At 44.2% G+C, this 21534-nt stretch overlaps 2 protein-coding genes across 6 annotated transcripts in view; one reads left to right on the top strand and one right to left on the bottom strand.

Moving 5' to 3' along the window:
• BRD3 (bromodomain containing 3) overlaps positions 1 to 4246 on the top strand; it is a 49186-nt gene extending 44940 nt beyond the window's left edge. Inside the window, exons 11-12 of one of the 5 annotated variants that reach the window (XM_007061011.4) lie at positions 1331 to 1459; positions 2655 to 4246. In XM_007061011.4, coding sequence (XP_007061073.1) covers positions 1331 to 1459; positions 2655 to 2770 — 245 coding nt within the window. In that variant the 3' untranslated portion in view covers positions 2771 to 4246. Of the gene's footprint in view, positions 1 to 976; positions 1460 to 2654 lie in introns of those variants that run through there. The other 4 variants (XM_007061010.4, XM_037879292.2, XM_037879291.2 and 1 more) reach the window with 4 other exon arrangements.
• A 10448-nt stretch (positions 4247 to 14694) lies between these two features.
• BRD3OS (BRD3 opposite strand) lies at positions 14695 to 15223 on the bottom strand. Its single transcript, XM_043530506.1, has one exon. The coding sequence runs from the start codon at positions 15086 to 15088 to the stop codon at positions 14819 to 14821; it is 270 nt and encodes an 89-aa protein (XP_043386441.1). The 5' UTR covers positions 15089 to 15223; the 3' UTR covers positions 14695 to 14818.
• Positions 15224 to 21534: the final 6311 nt, after the last annotated feature.

The raw sequence follows: 21534 nt of genomic DNA, 5'->3' as shown, positions 1-21534 counted from the left end.
TTATGAACTGACCAATCAACCACACACCTCCTTTGGAACTGGAAGTACACAATCAGGCATCAGCAGAGACGGGGAAAAAATTGCAAATACAGTACAGTACTGTGTTAAACATAAACTACTAAAAAAATAAAGGGAAAGCAGCATCTTTCTACTGCATACTAAGTTTCAAAGCTTAAGTCACTGTTCAGTTGTAATATTTTGAGGGAACAGCCATAAGGTTTTGTTCAGAGTTACGAACAACCTCCATTCCCGAGGTGTTCGCAACTCTGAGGTTCTACTGTATCAGCTGGATTTTGACTGAATCCCTTTACTGCTGTAACAATTCAGAGACTCTCCAGAATAATTATGTATGGCAGAGCATTTTATTTTTGCAACCAAAGCCTGTGTGAACATGGAAAACCTCAGAGTATCATTAGTGCAGGTGTGTGAAGTTTGCATACCCTGCACTGATGAACAGGGCTTTGTCTGAACTGCAGTGACAATGTCAACACCATGGAATATAACTAAACTTTTCTGCCACATTCTGCTTATTGCAATGTTTAGCTTTCAGAGGGTACTCTGTGTAAGTTTTTGGTGGGAGGGTTTTGGTTTATCATTGCTTCAAAATAATACCGCGGAATTTAGGTATTTCGTCCCAGGATCAAGCCAATGGACCATCTGTCCTGTTTCTGATGGTGGCCAACATCTGATGTGCAACAGTCGAAAGTATACAATACTGTTCTGTGGGGGAATATTTCTTCCTCACCTCAGCTAGCATTAATTTATGATCTGAAGCATGAGGATTGTTGATACCTTTTAACGTATTAATCCTAGCTAATGCAAATACATTCTTGCCATCTGCTATTTTTGCCTGTGTCAGTTGCAGTTCTCTTTTTTTTTTTAAGCAACAAAACAGCTGAATTCTTGCATGAAAAATCTAGATCTTGATGGCAAATGCCTGATCTGACAACCTTTAATGGGACACTTTGTTTTACAGGGCAGAAAACCCATGTAACAATTCTTTAATTACAATGTAACTATTGACCATATAAGTGGCTGGTAAGTAACCTGTAACTACAAGGTTATTACATGGATATTTCTATCTTCTAAAATAGTTACCAAGAGATCTTAAAACAAAAAAAAACATGTAAAGGGTGATTGTTATCTGAGAGTCTATGCGACTTTTTGTGTTGTCCTCTGTAGGGATGTGTAATTGCTATGTGGTCACATGATCTTCGCAGTGTAACTACAGAGCAGTTGCATAGTTGTGTGTGCCCTGTAAAATAGTGATGTCCACTTTTTTTTCCCCCCAACCATACAGTCTCAGAAATTGTGCGTTCCTCCTCCACAGCTGCAAGTGGGAAAAAGCAAGCAGCAAAATCTAAAGAAGAGTTAGCTCAGGAAAAGAAGAAAGAGTTAGAAAAACGGTTACAGGATGTCAGCGGGCAGCTAAACAACAACAAGAAACCTGCAAAAAAAGGTAACTGGCCCCACTTAATTGGCTATGTGTAGTGAAGTTTCACTGCTGAATAGTCCTGGGCCAAATCAATTACTATATAGAGACATATATATGTGTAGAGAGAGAATCAATTAATATGTGGAGCTAAGTTTTAGACTGATGCGTCTACTTAAAAAAAAAAAAAAAAAATACAGATGTGTCACAATTACCATTACCAGCAAAACTATTAGTCTTTATTAACTTGGGCTTGTCTACATGAGTAAGTTGCATCAGTTTAACTTACAGTATGCTTTTAAAGTGAGTTAGTTAAAGCAGGTTGTGTGGACAGTCTTATTTCAGTTTAAACCAAGCTTATTCCGGTTTAGCTTATGTCCATTAGGAATCAGTTAAGGCTTACAAGTAGCTTCACTCTCCAGCTGCATTGGGGCTGATTTGTCCTCGGCATATGACACTGTTTGGAGACAGGGCCTCCTCCTCGATCTCCCGCATCGTTCACTGCCAGCGAACAATCCATCTCTTGGCGGCGATGGCTGGGGACCGCTGCTTTAAGCTACACCTTAATAGCCAGATCAGTAGACCAAGAACTCTTAACTCGGGCCTCCCTCAGGGCTCCGTCCCGGCCCAGATCTATACACTGTGGATATACCAGCGACGGAAATTCATGAATGTAGGTGACGTTGCTCTAGCTGTTCCACACACAAGCCTTCATACCATCAGCTGCACCCTAACCCGAGATCTTATCACAATGGCTGATTATTTCCCATGCTGGAAACTTAGGTCTAGCCCGAAAAAAAAACAGCTGGTGGAAGTTGCCCAAGTCCTCTCTGTGTCAGCAACTCCCACTCTGGAGTCTGCGCTAGCCAGCTTCAGGCCCTGCACGCTGAGTGTGGGCTGTGGGTGCTGGTGCCATCCAGTTGACACGAACCTGAGATTCAAGTTGTATTTATCGTGGGTTGTTTGGTTTGGGGTTTTTTCAGTGAACATTTGCTATTAAAATAATTGGCCACCTAAAAAGCTTGCTACCCGGGCAGTTCCACTTGGGCCTTCTCCAATTTTCCAGAGGTTTCAGATGTTGCCCCAGCTATCGGATTGTACCATACCAGCCCATAGACTGCTCAACCCAAGGGTGGGGAGAGTGTAGGGAGGGGTTTATATGAATAACTCTTTCATAATTCAGATATCTTCCAAATAAATGACACAACCTACTTCCCTCTAGAAAAGTCCAGCTCTGCTCCATCCGGAGGCCCTTCCCGTCTCAGCAGCAGCAGCTCCTCAGAATCCGGAAGCAGCAGCTCAAGCGGATCCAGTTCGGACAGCAGCGATTCGGAATAAACTACAGACACTTAAAAAAAAAAAAAGAAAAAAAAAAAAGGACAACATACACACCAATACTCTGCAGTGTTCCCTTCTATGGTTAATATACTACTCTTGTTCCACGGTGGTCAGGTTTTTTCTCTCTCTCTTATTTTTTCAATTTTTTTAAAAAATTCAGTGTTATACAATATCTTCCAATTTTTTTCTTTGCTTTTAATAGGTCAAAGATCTTTTTTGTGTGTGCGTGTGACTAGACTTTATGATAAGTAGTTCACTTTGCGTAAAGTCTCTAAATTTTTTTAACTGAAGATGGTTGCTTGGATGTGACAAGAGCTTTGAACTCTTAACAAGAGATCCATAGAAAAATCTGCAAGGTGTAGTATACAGTTTTTTGGGTTTTTTTTTTTCTTCAAAGTTCCCTTTTAATACACCCAACCTGGCTCACTACGACGCAAGGAAAAAAAATTTTTTAAAAAGAAATCTCTGTAAAATGGTACTGTATCTGAAAGATGTTAGCTTTTGAACTAGTTGGTGTATTTGTTATTAGCACTAGTATTCTTAATCTCCAAGTCTACAGTGTGATGAAAATGTCAGATGCTATCATCTTTTTACATAAAAAGACAAAAACAAAAACTCATGTACTGTGGATTGTTAAAATGTATCCTTTTTGGGGGGAGGGGGGATAGAGGAGTAGGCTCCAATTCAGGAAGGTACTTAAGCATGTGCTTGACTTTAAGCATGTGAGCAGTGGAGCTGGTCAGGCCCCCCTGCCCTGCCGTGAAAATTTTGACTTTTTGTTGAAAAAATAAAACACGTTCAGGCTTTCAACAAAAATCAACAATTTTTTGAGGAAAATCGACACTTCGTGTCAATGAAAACCTCCAATTCCCCATCAAAAAATTTTCAACCACCCTCATGAGCCAGACCCCCGGACATCAAGGAGACAACCCACATGCTCAAAATCAGATATGTGCTCCAAGTACCTTCCCAGATCAGAGGCTTTAGACGGGTCGGGGATAAAGTGGGTGCTGTAGCTTCGGCCCAGGCCACGTCACCAATGGAATGGGGCAGGGAGGTGGAATGTTTTTTATCCTATCTTTATATCAGCAAGGAGCTCCCAGGAGGGAACGCTACATCTGTGTCTCGCAGGGTGCAGGTTTCCAAACACTGAAACTTTTACCTCAAGAAAAAAAAGAAGTGGGGGAGGGGCGGGGGGGGGGGCGGAAAACCAGAAAAAAAAAAAGACTTTTTTTCCCCCCGTAAGGCTCCGCAATTTTCTATGAGAGTCCAGCCTAACGTTTAAACCTGCACTGCTGCAACACGTACACCATTGCCACTGTCCCTAATTTCATGTATATATAAATACTTTATTTATTAACACCATTGGTCATTTGAAACATTAAGAAACCTGCATTGTGAAGAACAGCAGAAATGCAGAGGGGTTTTTTAAATGGTTCGAACCAGCCTAAAAAAATAAATAAATCTGAGACCTTATTTAAATGTATTGGACTTTTTACCGACAGGTGCTACGGTCCATTATTTCCTGTGTCGGTGTTCTATCACGGTTTGTGTACTCAGTTTGTTTCTTCTTTTCTCCTGCTTTTTTTGTACAGAATTTGGAGACTTACAGGTATAGATGACTTCCCGATGCTGCACATTTCCCTTTTCTCTTATTTGTAATTTTTCCACAGATCTTTCTCTCTCTCTCTCTCTCTCTCTCTCTCTGTGTTTTTGTTTTGTTTTGTTTTTTTAATCCAGTTTTAGGAAAACCCCAGTTCTATAGTATAAACTTTGTACTCTGGGGGGGGCAGAAATGTATAGTAAATTGAATTCTTGATTTTTTAAAAAAAACTTTTTATTGTAAAGAAAAAAAAATATACAGAGTTTAACAGAAGTTATGCTTTTCCCTATCCAAGCCCCCAGTTCCCTGAGGCTACCTTGTTGCCTCGAACATGGACAGCCTTGACATTTGCCCTGCTGAGGCCCATATTAGCAGACTGCCAAGAGCCTTTGGGCTGCACCTTACCCTCATAAAGTGGTGCAGGTTGCAGCTGTCCTCATTTTATAATAGAGGGGTGTGGCCTCTGAGGACTGCAAATCCCAGCATGCAATGTTCCCAGCAAGTTTAGCTTCCAAAAAGCTAGAAAGGAAACTTTGCATGCTGGGACATGTGGTCCCAGTAGGCCACACCTCTATTTTGAAAGTGAGGGAATCTATGGGACCTGTTGCTCGAACACCATGGCTTGCACTTTTGGGCATCTTTGCTCTAAAATGTTCATTTTGGTGCAAAAGTTACTGTATCCAGGCTCAATTGTCACTCACTTAATTCCCATGTAACCACATTTTATTGGACAGACTTTCAGAGGATAGACTCTCGGAGATTAAATAGGTGGCTTCCCCTTGCATCTGTCTACAGACTACACCATCGTCCCCTCAGTCGGCAGAAAAGCTGGTGAGGTATTCCGACGTGACCGTCATGCAGCTGAAGGGGCTTTGTGTATGTGTCTTAATGACAAAACCAACAGCAGGAGTACACAGAATCTGCCAAAGCCCCAGGAAGCGTTATCCTCTTGTGCTATAGGAATGGAGCCTGATTCTGTAAGACACTGAATGCCTCCTATAGGCTGCTGAAGAGCCTCTAGTCACTTTGAAATCAATGGGCTATTCAGCCGTTCTGCAGGAGGTGCTCAGGGCCTTGCAGAATTGGGCCCTAAAGCATTCGCAAGGAATGGATGAATGAGGGTCTCCAGCATCTTACTGAAATTAACAATTTACCTTTTTCATTAAACTGAGGTTCATTTTAGTTCCTGTATTTTTTTAAACGCTGCCCTTCGTTGTTTAAAAAACAAACAAACAAACTTCTCCCCCAAACAGATCCTTAGTAATATATTTTTAAAAGTTACTGTGAGGAAATGTAATATACATCTAATTAGAGCTTACGGTGGGTTTTTGTTGTTGTTTTTGTTTAATTCTTTTTGAAGGGTGGGTTTGCCTCTTTGCTTTTTTGTTTTTGTTTTAACCTTTAATGCGTGTTAAATGAAACTGAGGATTATTTGGTTTTAAATAGATCTGAGCAATTCAATGCCAATCTGGAAAAAATCCTGAGAAATAAGCTATTTCCTTCATACTGAAATCCTCCCCCACGTGCATCTGGGTTACATCTATTAAATTAATATGAAATTCACTCAGGGACATAGTCATTGGTGGCAATTTATGCAAGCTGATGATCTTCCCCGGAGTGTTTACATCAAGTAAATAAAAAGAAGTTTGATACTTGTAAGAAAATGGGGGTAAAAAAACAAACAAACACCCACAGCAGAAAAGAGAAGAATGTGCATGTCCCTAATCAACTAGTGTCAGTATATCATTTAAAAGCTTTATCAAATGATCATAGGTTAAGGCTATTTCTTGTCTCACCATAAGGCCTAGACTCCTGTGGAAGCTGAGGAATATCAGACTCCCAGGGATCAGGCCCTAGTTCACCTAGAAGACGAATGTATTGATTAAAACTTTTTCACTGAATAGATACAGTTGACGCAAAACAAATTCAGTTTTTTTATTGCTGTGATTTTAAACTTTCCTATCAACAGGGTTTGAAATTGTAGAACTGATTTCCATTCAGAATGTAAAAATGTGTATAACCAGTTACTACTTTTTTACACACACACACACGCATTCAAATAGTACTCGGGTTGTGGCCTCGTTCCATGTTCTCTGGTTGGTGGAATCAGACTACAGTTACCTAATTTAATTTTCTCTACTTTTTTTTTCTACTTTTGGGACTCTTAGACCAGTTTTTAATTTGTTTCCTTTTTTTAAATGATGTTTTTTACCGCTAGGGTTGGGGCATGACCAAAAAAAAAACAACTTTTTAGTAATGGATTTTAAAAATACATGTTCTAAAACACAAGCAATTCACATTATGGTGCAACTGGGGCAGGCTGTGAGTTATACGAGATTAATACAGGGCAGGAGGAGGTCATTACATTAGCAGCATTATCCTCCTTGTAAAATGGTTAGATGCATTTTTTAAAAATGGTATTTACATATCTTTTTAAAAAATCATTTTTTAAAAATAAATAAAACAACCCACCAGCTAGGATTTGACACGGGCCTTTTAGAGCTTACGCCCCGATAACTGGCATAACAATTCCAAAACAATTTGTTGTTGTACATTTTGTTCTTTTTCCTTTTTTTTAAATATTTAAAACAAATGTTACTTTTCTGTATGATGTGCATGCAAATTTACCGTAACTCTTTTTCTTAAGACTTTTTAGTGCCATTTCTAGTATATTCCTGTAAATGTCAGTTACTGAAGAATGAGTCAATGTAACTAGTTTTAGCTTGTTTATTGCAAATGCTGGCCTCGACACAACAAAATTAAAAAAAAAAGTTAGAAAGTAATCTTTGATGTTACTGGTAATCATGGACCCCTCTCCTGGGGCATTTGTTTTGTTTTCATAATAAAAAAAAAAAATGTCTGCTTGTGTGAAGTTTTATACGTTGCTTGTTTCCTTCCTTCCCCCCGGATCTTCACCATGGTTGAAATCGTATGAGATCCTGATTCAGCAAAGCACTTAAGTAGTATTGCCAAACCTCAGAAATCATGAATTGAGACCCTCAAAATCATGGAACTGGCTTAAAAAAATCACAGGAGTTTTTAAAAATAATAACTTTGCATTTGTTTTATTTGCCCTCTGGGCTTTGAGCCTTTAGGGTCGCATCTGCTCATGATTTCAAGCTTTTCTCTGCAACCCTGAGGGTGAGAAACTTACCTTTTATAATAAATGAAAATTGAGATTTTCTCAGAATCACATGACTCCAGATGCTGGGGCATTAAGTAAAACCTCCAATGTCATGAAGTTGTGAGATTGAAAATATTGACTGTACATGCTGAAGTTTAAGCATGTACTGTAAAAGATGTTTTATCCGGCACTTCAACCGGAAAGCTCTATAAACCAGCATTTCTGATCTTCATTGAAATTCCGGTTTATAGTCCAGTTGGCAAGGGGCCGGCAGGGGTTTGGGGCATGGGAGGGGGTGCAGGGCGCAGGCTCTGGGAGGGAGTTTGGGTGCAGGAGGGAACTTGGGGTGTGGGAGGGGGTGCAGGGTGCCGGATCTGGGGGGCACTCACCTTGCGTGGCTCCCCAAGAGCAGCAACCTGTCCAGGCTACTTCTATGTGGAGGCGCGGCAGGTGGCTCTGCACACTGCCTCCGCCCCAAGCGTTAGCTTCGCAGCTCCCGTTGGCTGGGAACCATGCCTGTGGTCAGAGGCATTACGCAGAGCCACTGCCGCACCTCTACAGGTTGCCGTTTGGGGGAGCCGCCCGAGGAGAGCGCCCGCCAGATCTGGCGCCCCAAGCCCCCTTTCTGCATCCAAATTCCCTCCCATAGCCTGTGCCCCGCACCCCCTTCCATGTCCCAATCCCCAGCCCCGCACCCCCCCACACACCCAAACTCCCTCCCTCTTAGTTAACTGGCATTTTTCACTTACCAGCAGCCCCCATTCCCTCAACATGCTGGATAAAACAGCTTTTACTGTACTTAACTTCATTTCTATTCAGCCAAGTACTTATGTCTCTGCTTAATTTCAAGTGCATGCATAAATCCAAGTGTAGTTGGCGCTTTGATGAATAGGGATGTGTTCAAGGCTTTAAATATTTCAGTATGGTCAAAGTGGTATAATCTCCCTAGTGTGGACATAGTGAGACAGATATAAATGTGCTTATACTCTTATAGCTTTTCCTGTACAAGCAAGGGAATAAGTTATACCAGTATAAGGCATCTGTATCCCAGGTTAACTGTGTTCACACTAGGGATTGTACTGTATAACTATATTGGTTAAAAAAAGAATCACACTGGTACAAAAACTATGTAGACCAGGCCTCAAGTGCTTTGCTGACTCAGGGCCATAGTGCTGTAATGATCTAGGCTATTGCTTCCATGGTTTCCCCAACTAATGGTTCAGGATTTATTTTTCAGCAACCATCCCACTTTAGGCCCTAATCCTGCAACTGGATCCATGTGGATGGACCCTTACCACTGAAATCAATGCATGGAGTGTGGCTCTATTTGCAGGATTGGGAGCATAGGTAAGGTACAGCATGGTTCTGAAAAGGATCTGGGGGGAGGGGCATTGGTTTGTTCCCTTTTAAATGATACATAAAGAAAGCCTTGGATGTGGTAGATTGGTTTGGTTTAAATGGTTTGTTGTTGTTGTTGTTTTGTTTTTTTACATCAGAAATTCAGGTCTTGTCTGCCCTGTTTTTCTGGAAGACTCCATGGATGACCGGAGAACTAGGGGGATACGACATCATGGTCACCAAGGAGATGGAAACTGATTTACTTAGAAGGGAACTGATTTTTATTCAGATGCTTTTTAAAACTTTGCTTTTTGTCGACAGCTCTTTACTCAAATGTCTAACGGACGACTCTCTTGGTTAAACATTCCTCACCTTCGAGACCCAACCCTTTGATGTAGGACTTGGAAACCTCCTGATATGTTTCTCCGGCGCTTCCAAAGAGAGCTCCAGGGAAAAAAAGGGAAGAAAATACTTGGTGTGCCTAATATTTGCATGACTGCCCTTTGTGCTCCAGGAAAGAAGTCCTGGCCACAATGAAGTCAATAGCAAAACCCCCATTGATTTCAATAGGGTCAGGGCTTCATCCCAGGTGCATGAGCGCTTGGATTCCAGCTGTCACCTGCACCCGTTTGCAAGTGGTAGAACAGTACTCTCCCCTTTCCATCTGCCCATCTGTATCCACTAGCTGGCTCTTCATGACTAAATCTGGTACACTCAGGCTGCGTCCTCACTGCCAAAAAAGGTGGGTTTTTAAGAGCAAGGTCGCTAACACTTATTAGCTATCTTGCTGTAAAATCCTAGTGGAAACAAGGCACAGACAGTTTTTATGGTGGGCTAGGTGGGTGAGGTTAATGTTATGCTCCCCACCTGAGGGATCTTGGCTAAGCTACATTGCCATAACAAGTACAGAGCATAAGGCATAGACAAGGTTAAGCCTTTCTGACAATGTACTGGGCACTGGCATCCATTTTCAGTGAGTCAGAGGGGGGTAAAGGACCTGAGGTCAAATGAGAATCAGGTCTGTTATCCTGACATGGGAAGTGCTATATTAAAAGAGGGAAGCTGAGGAATTTCACCCTGGTTTAACAGCTGGTTAAGCACCAGTTAATTACTTTGAACTGGCCAAAACCAAGGACAGTTGGCCCAGTCTGTCTTGTGAGCCAGCAAAGGCACAAGAGAGGTAAGTTTTAATAATAATAACCTGTAAGAGGCACAATGAGCACCACTGGGCGTAGTCAGGGGGTTAATTAAAAGCTGGACAAATTGGTATTGGAAACCTTGGAGCTACTTTTAAGTGGCTAAGATTGTGGTTTGCCTGTGAGAGGCGACTCAGACAGATTTGGCTATGTACACATTTTTCTGCCATGTGCTGGCTATTTTAGGTCTCATTTTCAGGCACTATATACCCCACGGATGGGTAGCTGAGCCCCGAAAGGGTTTGCTCCTGTGTCCCCATCCCCTTCAAAAATAATAAGAATAGCTGTACTGGGTCAGAACAATGGTCCATCTAGCCCAGCATGCTGTCTTCTGAAAGTGGCTGGGACCAGATGCTTCAGAGAGAATGAACAGAACAGGGCAATTTTTCAGTGATCTATCCCGTCGTCCACTCTCAACTTCTGGCAGTCAGATGCTTCAGGACACCCAGAGCCACGAGCCATCCCTAAATGACAACATTAAAAATTATGTGACATTTACTCTCTTCCTATGATTTTATTCAGTAGTTGTTTTATTATTGTTAATAATAAAACTCTCTCTCTTCTGGTGCAGGAGAGCTACTTCCACAAGATGTGGTGTCCCAGAGAAGGCAAAGTCTGCCCCGAACCACAGATGGCTCATCAGGCTGATGTGGTTTACGGTGTGTCATTTTCCATCCAACCACTTTTGACTTCCCCAACCCTATGGATCCCGGTACCTGTTCTGCAGCTGAGTAAACTGGAGGCAGCTTTTCAGTGTGAAACTGAGCTAGAGTTGAACACATGACCTGCTGGATTGTCATAACGCACCTTAACCTCTTTGCCACTGCACCTCAAGCTGGCCAAGCAGAAATCTCAAGTAGGAATAGAGATGTTATTTTACCTCTGTATTTGGCTCTGCTGTGACTGCTGCCGGATACTGTGTCCAGATCTGGTGTCCACAATTCAAGAAGGCTATTGATAAATTGGAGCGGGTTCAGAGAAGAGCCATGAGAATGATTAAAGGATCAGAAAACATGCTTTATCAGTGATAGACGCATGGAGCTCAAGCTATTTAGCTTAAAAAAGAGAAGATTAAAGGGAACTTGATCAGTCTATAAGTACCTACTCGGGGAACAAATATTTGATAATGGGCTCTTCAATCTAGCAGAGAAAGATAGAACACGATTCAATAGCTAGAAGTTAAAGCTAGAGAAATTCAGACTGTAAAAAAAATTTTAACAGAGAGGGTAAGTAGGTGTCAGAACAATTTACCAAGGTCATAGTGGATTCCCCATTACTGGCTATTTTTAAATTGTGAGGGACCGGGATGTGGGCAGTTGTGCCTAGTCATAGGAGCTGGAGCCCAGGGTCAGCCTGGGAGTCGGAGGCCAGATGTCAGAGCCGGAGTCAGGAATCGGAGCTGAAGGTCAGAGCTGGGTTGCCTGTAGCGAGACACGGCTGGTTCCAAGGCAGCAGTGGGGCTGGGAACAAGCAGGCACCATTGTAGCAAATGCTTTGAGCAGCCAGCACCCTGTTACTGCTGCTGGTCTTAAGAGCAAGAGTGCTGATCCCCTCAGCCAATCAGGCGGCTCACTGAGGACTAGCTGCACTTGTTAGACTGCCGGGGGGTTTAGCTAGAAGGTAAGCAGGCCTCTGTGGGTCTTTACTGGACATAACTCAAGATTGGATGTTTTTTCTGAATGCTCTGCTCTAGGAATTATTCCGGGAGGGTCTCTGGCCTGTGTTATACAGGAGGTCAGACCAGAAGATCACAGTGGTCCCTTCTGGCTTGAAATCTATGAAGGGACAGATAGCATATGGCTCCCAGTCAGCTCAATGGACTCGCTTTGACACCTTCTCCGTAGCCCTTCACGCACACGAGCAGCAGCTATAGCAGGGGTACTCGTCAAATCCCATCTCAAGCTCCCCAGGAAGAGTTCACAAAACCTCTGGGCTGTTGAATCAAGAATGAAGACTGAGCAGCTGTGTAACAGCACTGTCCTGCAGACTCCAGCCTCGCCCACAGCCGGCTAACCACAGGTAAACGCGGCTGCAGATTTCTGTTCTGTGAGACTCACCCTTATGTTAAGGAATAGGTGGCAATCAGACCACCGCTAATTAATACAATCCCAAATTGGGTGTATCTGCACAAATATCTACCTGCCCCATACCTTGCCTGGGTCAGTATTTTGAGCTGTAATACAAATAATAATCAGGCGTGCTAAGGCAGTTAACGTGGAAAAGAAAAAACAGTTGGTACAGATGACACATTCAGACCACTTTCATTGACATCAAGAGACAATAAATGCATTTACAATAAGTACATCAACACTGCATAAATGATGGGAAAATAGACAATCACATTGAGAGGGATGGGCAGAAAAGCAAACAATACAACATCCCCTTCGTGCCGTGTAAGGCCCGCTCCTGCAGACATGCTTAACTTTACCCACCTGAATAGTCCTGAGGAGACCAAGGTCAAGCGTGTATAATAAAGCCTTTGCATAAGTGTCTGCAGGATCAGGGCCCAAGTTAAACTTTCTGAACATACAGTATTTTATAGTAATCATGGATACATGCATAAATAGTAACAGCTAAATAAATCAGGGGTAACTCTGATCTGTAGTGAATGCACTTGCTAACAGTAAGTGCTGAGTGCAGAAAACCTAGTTCATCCGCAGTAGAATGGATGTGTTATTGTTAGCTTGGTGGGATGGATACAGAATTTCTCTATAAAGAAACGTTAAAGTGCTTAAAAAGTTTTAAAAATAAAACTTCTTGGAATAAGCATAATGAATACTGAGGCGTATTGGAGAATGGGCCCAATTCTGCAACATGCTCAACTTTTGGCAGCTGGGTAGCCCAACTGAAGTCAGTTAAGCAGGTGCCTGAGTGCTTTGCTGGATCAGGGCCAGAGCCTCAAATAAGTACCTGGCTGAATTGGGGTCTAGGGTTCTGATCCAGCAAAATACTTAAGGCGTTTAACTGGAGGCACGTGATGAGTGCCACTGAAGTCAACGGGACTGTGCACATTCTTGAGTTTAAGCATGTGCTGGATGAGACATGTCAATCCCCTGACTCCTAAGGGCTTGATCCTGCCCTGCTAGATCAAGCCCTAATATACACAATGGGGTAGCGATGGCAGATAGAACTGGGAGCCAGACACCAGTGCTCATTTCTAGATGTAGAAGTCTGATTTTTTTTTTTCAACCCTTTAGTCTTTAACAACTGAAAAAAATAATTTCTGGACATGATTTTTAAAATATTGAGATCAGCTACAATTAAATACGAGACGCGGTTTGTCAAAACTTAAATAAAAACATCCTTCCTAGCTTATTTATAATGGACACTCCCATTAATTTTGTTTGAAATAGGAACTGCATAAATAGAGTTTGACACGTTAACGAGGCTAAATGCATAACTGTTACATGCATTAAGGTTTAACTATACAGAAAGCTTGAACAAGAAAATCCCTTTTGCAGCTGACGTATGGCTCTAGCACTCCTGTTTTCTTTAAGACATTTCTTTCCTTTCAACCCTTACCAAGAGACGTGCATGTTTAACAGAAGCTTTCTTCATTATTACTCTCCTAAATCTATCCTTGCCTATCTGATGCTTTTGAACTATTATATGGAATTGTGACTTAAGCAGAGTATTATTCATATGAGTCGTCCTATTGACTTCACAGAATGATGCCTTCAAACTGTTACCTCCATGATACTGAACTGTAATATCAGAGAGAAGCAAGTGCTGCTTTGCAGTGGACAAAGCCTTTATAGAACTCTCTTGCCCAGACCTTTCTAAGGCCCAAATGTATTCATTCAGCACCTCCTTTCCCTATTCTGCTTAATACTGTAAATTATTCAACTCAACTGCCAAGATCATTAATTGAGATTGTAAGAGACCATTTATAGGGAAAATATGAAAAGGAGACAGGAAAAGTCCAAAATGAAGGTTCTGTGTATTTTTGCAGAACAATCTCACTAGCAACATTCTGAAGCATGATTTCAAATGAAAACAGTTTGGACTCTAACATTCCCTAGATGCATTTGCAAGGCCGCCGTTGCAGAATTTTGCGAGTGTATAATAATGACTGGCAAGTGAAACTGACTAGGCTATTTTCATCATTCAGTCTCAATGAAATACATAACGTAAATCAGTGGCATAAACGGTGAAAATAAATCTAAACTTCAAACATGCTTTCAGTTTTAATAATCTTCTAAGGGCTAGTCCACATGCACAAGTTGTACGGCTTGAATGATAGTGGTATAGTTAAACTGGTACAACCGCCCCTGGTCTCTGATGCTGTTATATTGATATCAACTTGCCTATGCCAGAATAGCTATTCTTGGATGGGAAGGGGAATAAGCTATACAGGCGTAAGACAGGTTTATACCAATGTGTGTGTTCACACTAGGGACTATACTGATATAACGATTTCAGTAACAAAATCACTCCCATAACTGAAACAGTTACATTGGTACCCAATCAGAGGGCAGATCAGGCATAAAGCAGACAGACATACAAGGAAGGCAATATGTCTTTTTCTTTTTTAGCCTGATCCCTTGATTTAATATTTTGGCTTTCTCCTCTAGTAAGGTGTCCTCAGTCTTCATCTCTTCGTACCACACTGAACCTTGGTAGGTTGATCCCAATTATCTGATAGTCAGCAGTGATGGGAAACAATGTGACCAGACCTGCCATTAATATTAATGGTGGCTATTGAATGAAAATGCTGTTTAGAACTTGCCTGAGGCCTAGCACAGGTTCTTTCATGTATTTATTTGCCATGTACAGATCTCTTAAAATTACATAATAATGCAAAACTTTGATTGCCCAGTGTCTCTGGAGACATCCAGTTTGTTTTTGTCCCGTACCAGAATGGCCTCATTACCATACTGCGAGTACCACATACTCCGGCTTCTACTCAAGTATGTACCAGGTGGGACAGACTCCAACTTCTGCTGCTGCTGCTGCCAGATGAGCAACGAGGTGTCCCTGTAACGAAGCCTGGCATAGCTCTCAGATAAGGCTTTTTCAGCTAGTGACACCCGTCCATTCATTACTCTGCCTGTCATTCACTCTGGAATGACACTGGAGACTAAACGTGTTTCATACCAGCTCTCAAGCGCTGTAGTGGATTCCTTAGCTTAATCGGCCCTTCATAGGTATAAGCAAGGGTACAATACTCTCCTACTGCTTTGAGATCAAAGGCAATCTCCTTTAGCTGTGGCACTATTGGGGTTTATGACATGTAGGCCAGCATACATAACATTCTGTGCAACACTTTCGACACAGACTCGTCTGTATGTTACAGCACCATACAGGACTTGTGCTTACGCTCAGTGTGATAAACCAGGACTTCTGAAGGACCGATTGTATATTGATGATGCCCTGTCATTTTGCAAAGGCTTATTGTGGACACAGCCCATTTGGTACTGGGAGTCCATGGAGAGACAGCCTCAACAACCTGAAATGGAGGCCTAAGGGATAATGGCTGTCTCAGGAAAATCCAGACTCCTGAGAGAGATTTTAATTAAACGGTGAAACAACAGAGATCTAGGAGTTCAATGTGGTCCAGACTTGTGCCCATTTCACTGATTGTGCCTGGTTTCTTTACCCTTTAAAATGGATTTATTGACAGGAGAGTGCATGAGTCATTTCATTAAAAAGCACCAGGCAATAGATCCCCTCTGGGTCTGGTCAGTGCAGCATATTTGAAGCATATCGATTAAGTTATCTCTGTTTTTCCAATTCCCAAAGATGTGTTCTCTAGTAATAATCAGGATTCTGCAATGGAAAAGCAGCATATGTTACAGTTTGGCCTCTGGTAGGGCTGGGAAAATCCCAGTGAAATAGACATGGCTGGTAGGATGTGCCGTGTCAATATATTGTTGCATGTGGGTGGGTGGGAAAGGTCTTCGCAAGCTGATTCATGGGCCTTTCCTTCTCACTGCAGACTGGCTTCCCACTGCCGTTCACCTTTCATTTTGTTCGATCTGTGTTGCAGCTTCAACCTAGAGTGACATGAAGAACAGGGCTGCTCACCTCCCCCAAACCAGAGCAAAGAACACCCTAGCCGCCCGTTTCAGAGCTCTGGGTCCTAGCAGGTACTTTTCAATCTGCTTGGGGGATGCATTAGTCTTCTTCACTTTGGTCCCCTTGTTAATATTTTAGGAGTGCGCTGTTCCTCTCCCCAACCTCCCTTAGTCCCTTTTGTGCTGATCTTTGCTTTTGACCCCCACTAGTTATTGCTGGGGTGATGAGCTATATCTCCAATCCCCCCCCCCCCAGTCATCGCTGGGGGGTGATTGATACCCCCCTTCCCCTCTAGTCACCGCTGGGGGGTGATCGATATCCCCCCTCCCCCCTAGTCACTGGTGGGGGGTGATCGATACCCCCCTCCCCCCTAGTCACTGCTGGGGGGTGATCGATACCCCCCCTCCCCCCTAGTCACCACTGGGGGTGATTGATACCCCCTGCCCCCCTAGTCCCTGCTGGGGGGTGATCGATACCTCCCCTCCCCCCTAGTCCCTGCTGGGGGGTGATCGATATCCCCCCTCCCCCCTAGTCACCGCTGGGGGGTGATCGATACCCCCTCTCCCCCCTAGTCACCGCTGGGGGGTGATCGATACCCCCCCGCCCCCCGGTCCCTGCTGGGGGGTGATCGATAACCCCCGCCCCCCTAGTCCCTGCTGGGGGGTGATCGATACCCCCCGTCCTGTCGGTGACCCGGTCCCCGCCCCCGCTACCTGCCGCGCTCCGCTGCCCCCCGGCCCCGGCTTCCCCGTCGCCACGAAACCGCTGCGGCTGCGAGTTCCGAGAGCATCGATGGGCAGGGGAGGCGCACGAGCGCCGAGCAATTCATCCCCTGCGCTGAGTGCCCGTGCGCTGCCCGCGTGACCCGTGCGGTGCCCGGCCCTGCCCCTGCCCCGTGCGGTGCCCGGCCCTGTGCCCCGTGCCCCGTGCGGTGCCCGGCCCCTGTGCCCCGTGCCCCGTGCCGTGCCCGGCCCTGCCCCTCCCCGTGCGGTGCCCGGCCCTGTGCCCCGTGCCCCGTGCGCTGCCCGGCCCCTGTGCCGTGGCCGGCCCTGCCCCTGCCCCGTGCGGTGCCCGGCCCTGCCCCTGCCCCGTGCGGTGCCCGGCCCTGTGCCCCCTGCCCCGTGCGGTGCCCGGCCCCCGTGCCCCTACCCCGTGCGGTGCCTGGCCCCCGTGCCCCGTGCGGTGCCCGGCCCTGCCCCTGCCCCGTGCGGTGCCCGGCCCCTGTGCCCCGTGCGGTGCCCGGCCCCTGTGCCCCGTGCGGTGCCCGGCCCTGCCCCGTGCCCCGTGCGCTGCCCGGCCCCCGTGCCCCGTGCCCCGTGCGCTGCCCGGCCCTGTGCCCCGTGCCCCGTGCGCTGCCCGGCCCCCGTGCCCCGTGCGCTGCCCGGCCCTGCCCCTGTGGACTGCACAGCTCATTGCGCCCCCTGTTTTGGGGACCCTGGTTGTCTCGCAGGGTGCACGGTGCTGCTTGTGGCCCCACGAGCCCCACCTGCGCTGAGGTTCTCTTGGGTGGGTGGTGCCCGGGGCTGCTTTGCAGCAAGGCCCTTCGTGACCCTCATGTGGCTTAAAAAGAATCAATTTGGGATGCGTTTTATTTGCTTTTCACTCGGGTCACATTTTCAAGTGTTTCTCTACGATCTTGAGGGCTGGATTATTATTATGTTTTGAAGAGCGAAAGCTGAGATTCACGTGACCCCAGGAGTTGGGGCTTTAAGAAAAATATTGTGAGAGTTGGTAAAGCTGCGACATGTCTGTAGTGTGCCAATCCCACTCTCACCAGACAGCGGGACATTCCTGATTGCTGAAACAGCCCAGCACTCATGGCCCGCAACCCAATGCAACAATAACATTCCTGGGTATCCATAGGTAATCATAGACTATCAGGGTTGGAAGGGACCTCAGGAGGCCATCTAGTCCAGCCCCTGCTCAAAGCAGGACCAATCCCCAATTTTTGCCCCAGATCCCTAAATGGCCCCCTCAAGGATTGAACTCACAACCCTGGGTTTAGCAGGCCCATGCTCAAACCACTGAGCTATCCCTCGCGCCCGGCCACCTCCCAAAACCAATGTAACATAAAAGCTGTGATTTTAGTCTGCGCCAATGGATAGCTGCTACAAATGCAATGCATCTCAGACTTGCAGACTCCTTTCTCTCCTCTTACGGGAAATACGTTATGCGCTAGCCTGATTAGATTGGCAGGGTACTTGGAGGTTGGCTGCCGGTCAGACTGACTGGAGGATGGTGCATATGTGATCTCTGCCTTGAAGATTCATGGATTATGAGTCCAGAAGGGACCACGGTTATCATCTCATCTGACCTCCTGATACACCGTGGCCACCTTCAAGTGTTCGCAAATCAAGAGTCAGGTCCTCAAAAATTGTGAGATTGTCATAAAAATCATGAGGTTTTAAAATAATAAATGTGGGGTTCTTGTTATTTGCCAGTGAGGCCTTTAGGGTTCATGATTTTAAGCTTTGTTTCACAACCACAAGAGCTAGAAATGTACTGCTATTTAAAAATGAAAGTGGAGATTATCAGGCAATCAACTTACTGCGGAAGCTGGGGCTTTAAGGGAAACACCGCATACAGTGAGACCAGCGATAAAATCACAAGAGTTGCAAGGAGGAGATGCAGTCTCTGAGTCATAACAGGAGGATAAGTAGGAAAGCATAATGGGATTCACAGTGCACAGAAAGAGGTTGACTGGGGTGAATTGGGTTAAGGCTGGGAGTGGATGTGTCATTACACAAAGTAAAACTATTTCCCCCCTCCCCCCACTGTTCCTCACACGTTCTTGTCAGCCGCTGGAAATGGCCCACCTTGATTATCACTACAAAAGGTTTTTTTGTTTTTTTTTCCCCCCTCCCCTCCTGCTGGTAATAGCTCACCTTACCTGATCACTCTCATTACAGTGTGTATGATAACACCCATTGTTTCATGTTCTCTGTATATATAAAATCTCCCCACTGTATTTTCCACTGCATGCATCCGATGAAGTGAGCTGTAGCTCACAAAAGCTTATGCTCAAATAAATTTGTTCGTCTCTAAGGTGCCACAAGTCCTCCTTTTCTTTTTGCGGATACAAACTAACACAGCTGCTACTCTGAAAGACTAAGTGATTTGCCCGATGTCAGACAGGAAGTCTGTAGCAGAACCAGGAACTGAATCCAGTCAAGTGTTTTCAGAACAAGACTGTCTTTCCTTTCGTAGTGGTTTCGTGTTTCATAGTGGATGGGAGAAAAGGTGTTTTGGGCTGAATATGAAGATCATGGTGTAAGATGTGGTTTTCCCTCGACCACAGTGCGCAGTTGGGATGGGAAAACATCTCTCTGGCTGTATAAGATATTGGTGTCTCTGGCTAATAATCATAGAATCATAGAAATGTAGGACTGGAAAGGACCTGGATAGGTCATTTGGTCCAGTTCCCTGAACTGAGGCAGGACTCAGTATTATCTGGACCGTCCCTGATAGGTGTTTGTCTAACCTGCTCTTAAAAACTTCCAGTGACAGGGATTCCACAAATAATTTGCTCCAGTGCTTAACTACCCTTACAGTTAGGAAGTTTTTCCTCATGTCTAACCTAAATCTCCCAGTTTAAGCCCATTACATTCTTGTCCTGTCCTCAGTGGTGAGGGAGAACAATTTATCACCCTTCTCTTTATAACAACCTTTTACATACTTGGTGAGTGGGTGAACAGAAAGTTGGAGGCTGGGCCCCGTGTAATGGGTGTAGCTTATGGGCATTTATAGCAAATATTGGAAATGTATACAATGAACCGTAGTTGGGTGTGAGAGGATGTTTAGTTATTGACTGAAGCTGAGTAAGGATAGGAGGTCAGAGTTAAGGTTATTTTTGGAATATTCAGTGTGGAATTTACTCATGTACACTTATTTAAGAACCTGTATGAACTGTGAGTGTAACCAAATAGTTATCTACCTTCCCTTAATTGTTCATTTCCATATTTTTAAACGCTTAGGTTTTTCTTAGCTGTAATGTTTTTTCGCATACATAGGAGGAAATTTATCTTAAGGTTACCTATTTTTACCCTGCTGATAATGCTAAATTTAAGCTCTCACACTTCATATCTCTTGTGGCTAGAATGCCATTGAACATTTTGCTAAATATCTGATGCATGAAATTATTACACAAATAGATTATTGTTATTATTTATTTCTATTACTGTAGAATCTAGGGGCCCTAATCATGGACCAAGACCCCATTTTGCTAGCTACCATCGCCTTCACAGGTGGCTTTCATTTACATATTTTAAAAAATACCACATTATTTCCAACAAATAGGGATACATTACTACTCTACACTTCCTGCCTGCATCCAAAAGTGTTGACCTGAGAAAGAAAGGAGAAGAAAAGGAATGAATGATCCTGCAGAAATGTTCCCATTCAAATATTCCGATACTGCTTGTGAAGTCAGGTCTGTGCCTCCGACTAGCATGGCAGAGAAAGCAGACTGGCTCATGCTCCAGCTTGTGGGAGTTTGAGAGTGAAATACAGAATCTTTAGTGGATCCAGATTTATTTTTTGGCATAGTCAAGGTATCTTGAGCTTCTCCAAAACTCTGTTGATGGCGTCATCATCAAGCCCACAGCAAAATAAAAACCCAGTAACTGAAGTGATTAAGTTGCCAAGTAACCCAGTAATAAAAAACACTTGACCCAGTAACTGAAGTGATTAAGTTGCCAAGCTAACAAAAGGAAAATAATTGAAAGCTGTAGGCCTCCAAAAGTCAACTGCTGTCTCTGTCTGTCTACTTGACCCTTCCCGCAAAGTCCTCTCTGAATTCCTGCGTTGTCTGCCAACAAGTGCACTTTCCAAGTAAATGTTTTAGAACAGCAATAGGTATTACATGGGAAAATCCCACTCCGATGCCAGCAAATGCCTGACTCCCATTCTCCAAAGGAAACTTACATATCTTTCAATTTGCTAAAGAGCGTCTATTTTTCTTTCCCTATAAATTATTTTTGCATCTCCGTTCTCCTAACTTGTTACACTATAATATTACAATACTATGCAACCCAGTCTACTCTACCCCTTAAGACCATGCTGTGCTGTCCAGCTTCAGTTCATTTACTCTCTGATCTTAAGGCAGAGCGCTGTGGATGAAAGGTAGGTATCAATATGACTCTGTCCATGAAAAAGGGTGATGGTGTTGGAAGGGAAGTGCCATCTATATACCCCAGTGACAGCTGCAGCATTAGTAATTAGCCACTGGAACAATTTACCAAGGGTTGTGGTGCATTGTCCATCACCAACAATTTTTAAACCAAGATGAGATTTGTTTCTAAAAGATCTGCTCTAGGAATTATTTGGGGACGTTTTACGGCCTGTGTTTACAGGTCAGACTTGATGAGCACAATGGTTCCTTCAGGCCTTGGAATTTATAAGAACCTAGTCATGTGCGGCTTCTCCAGGGATAGGAGCAAGAGAGAGGGACAAAAGGCTAACATTAGCTATTCTCAGAGATGGAGGT

Source organism: Chelonia mydas, chromosome 16 (genome assembly GCF_015237465.2).
Source record: "Chelonia mydas isolate rCheMyd1 chromosome 16, rCheMyd1.pri.v2, whole genome shotgun sequence".
NCBI classification, from domain to species: Eukaryota; Metazoa; Chordata; order Testudines; family Cheloniidae; genus Chelonia; species Chelonia mydas.
The sequence above is the reverse complement of the archived record's forward strand: the minus strand, read 5'-3'. Positions and strand labels throughout refer to the sequence as shown.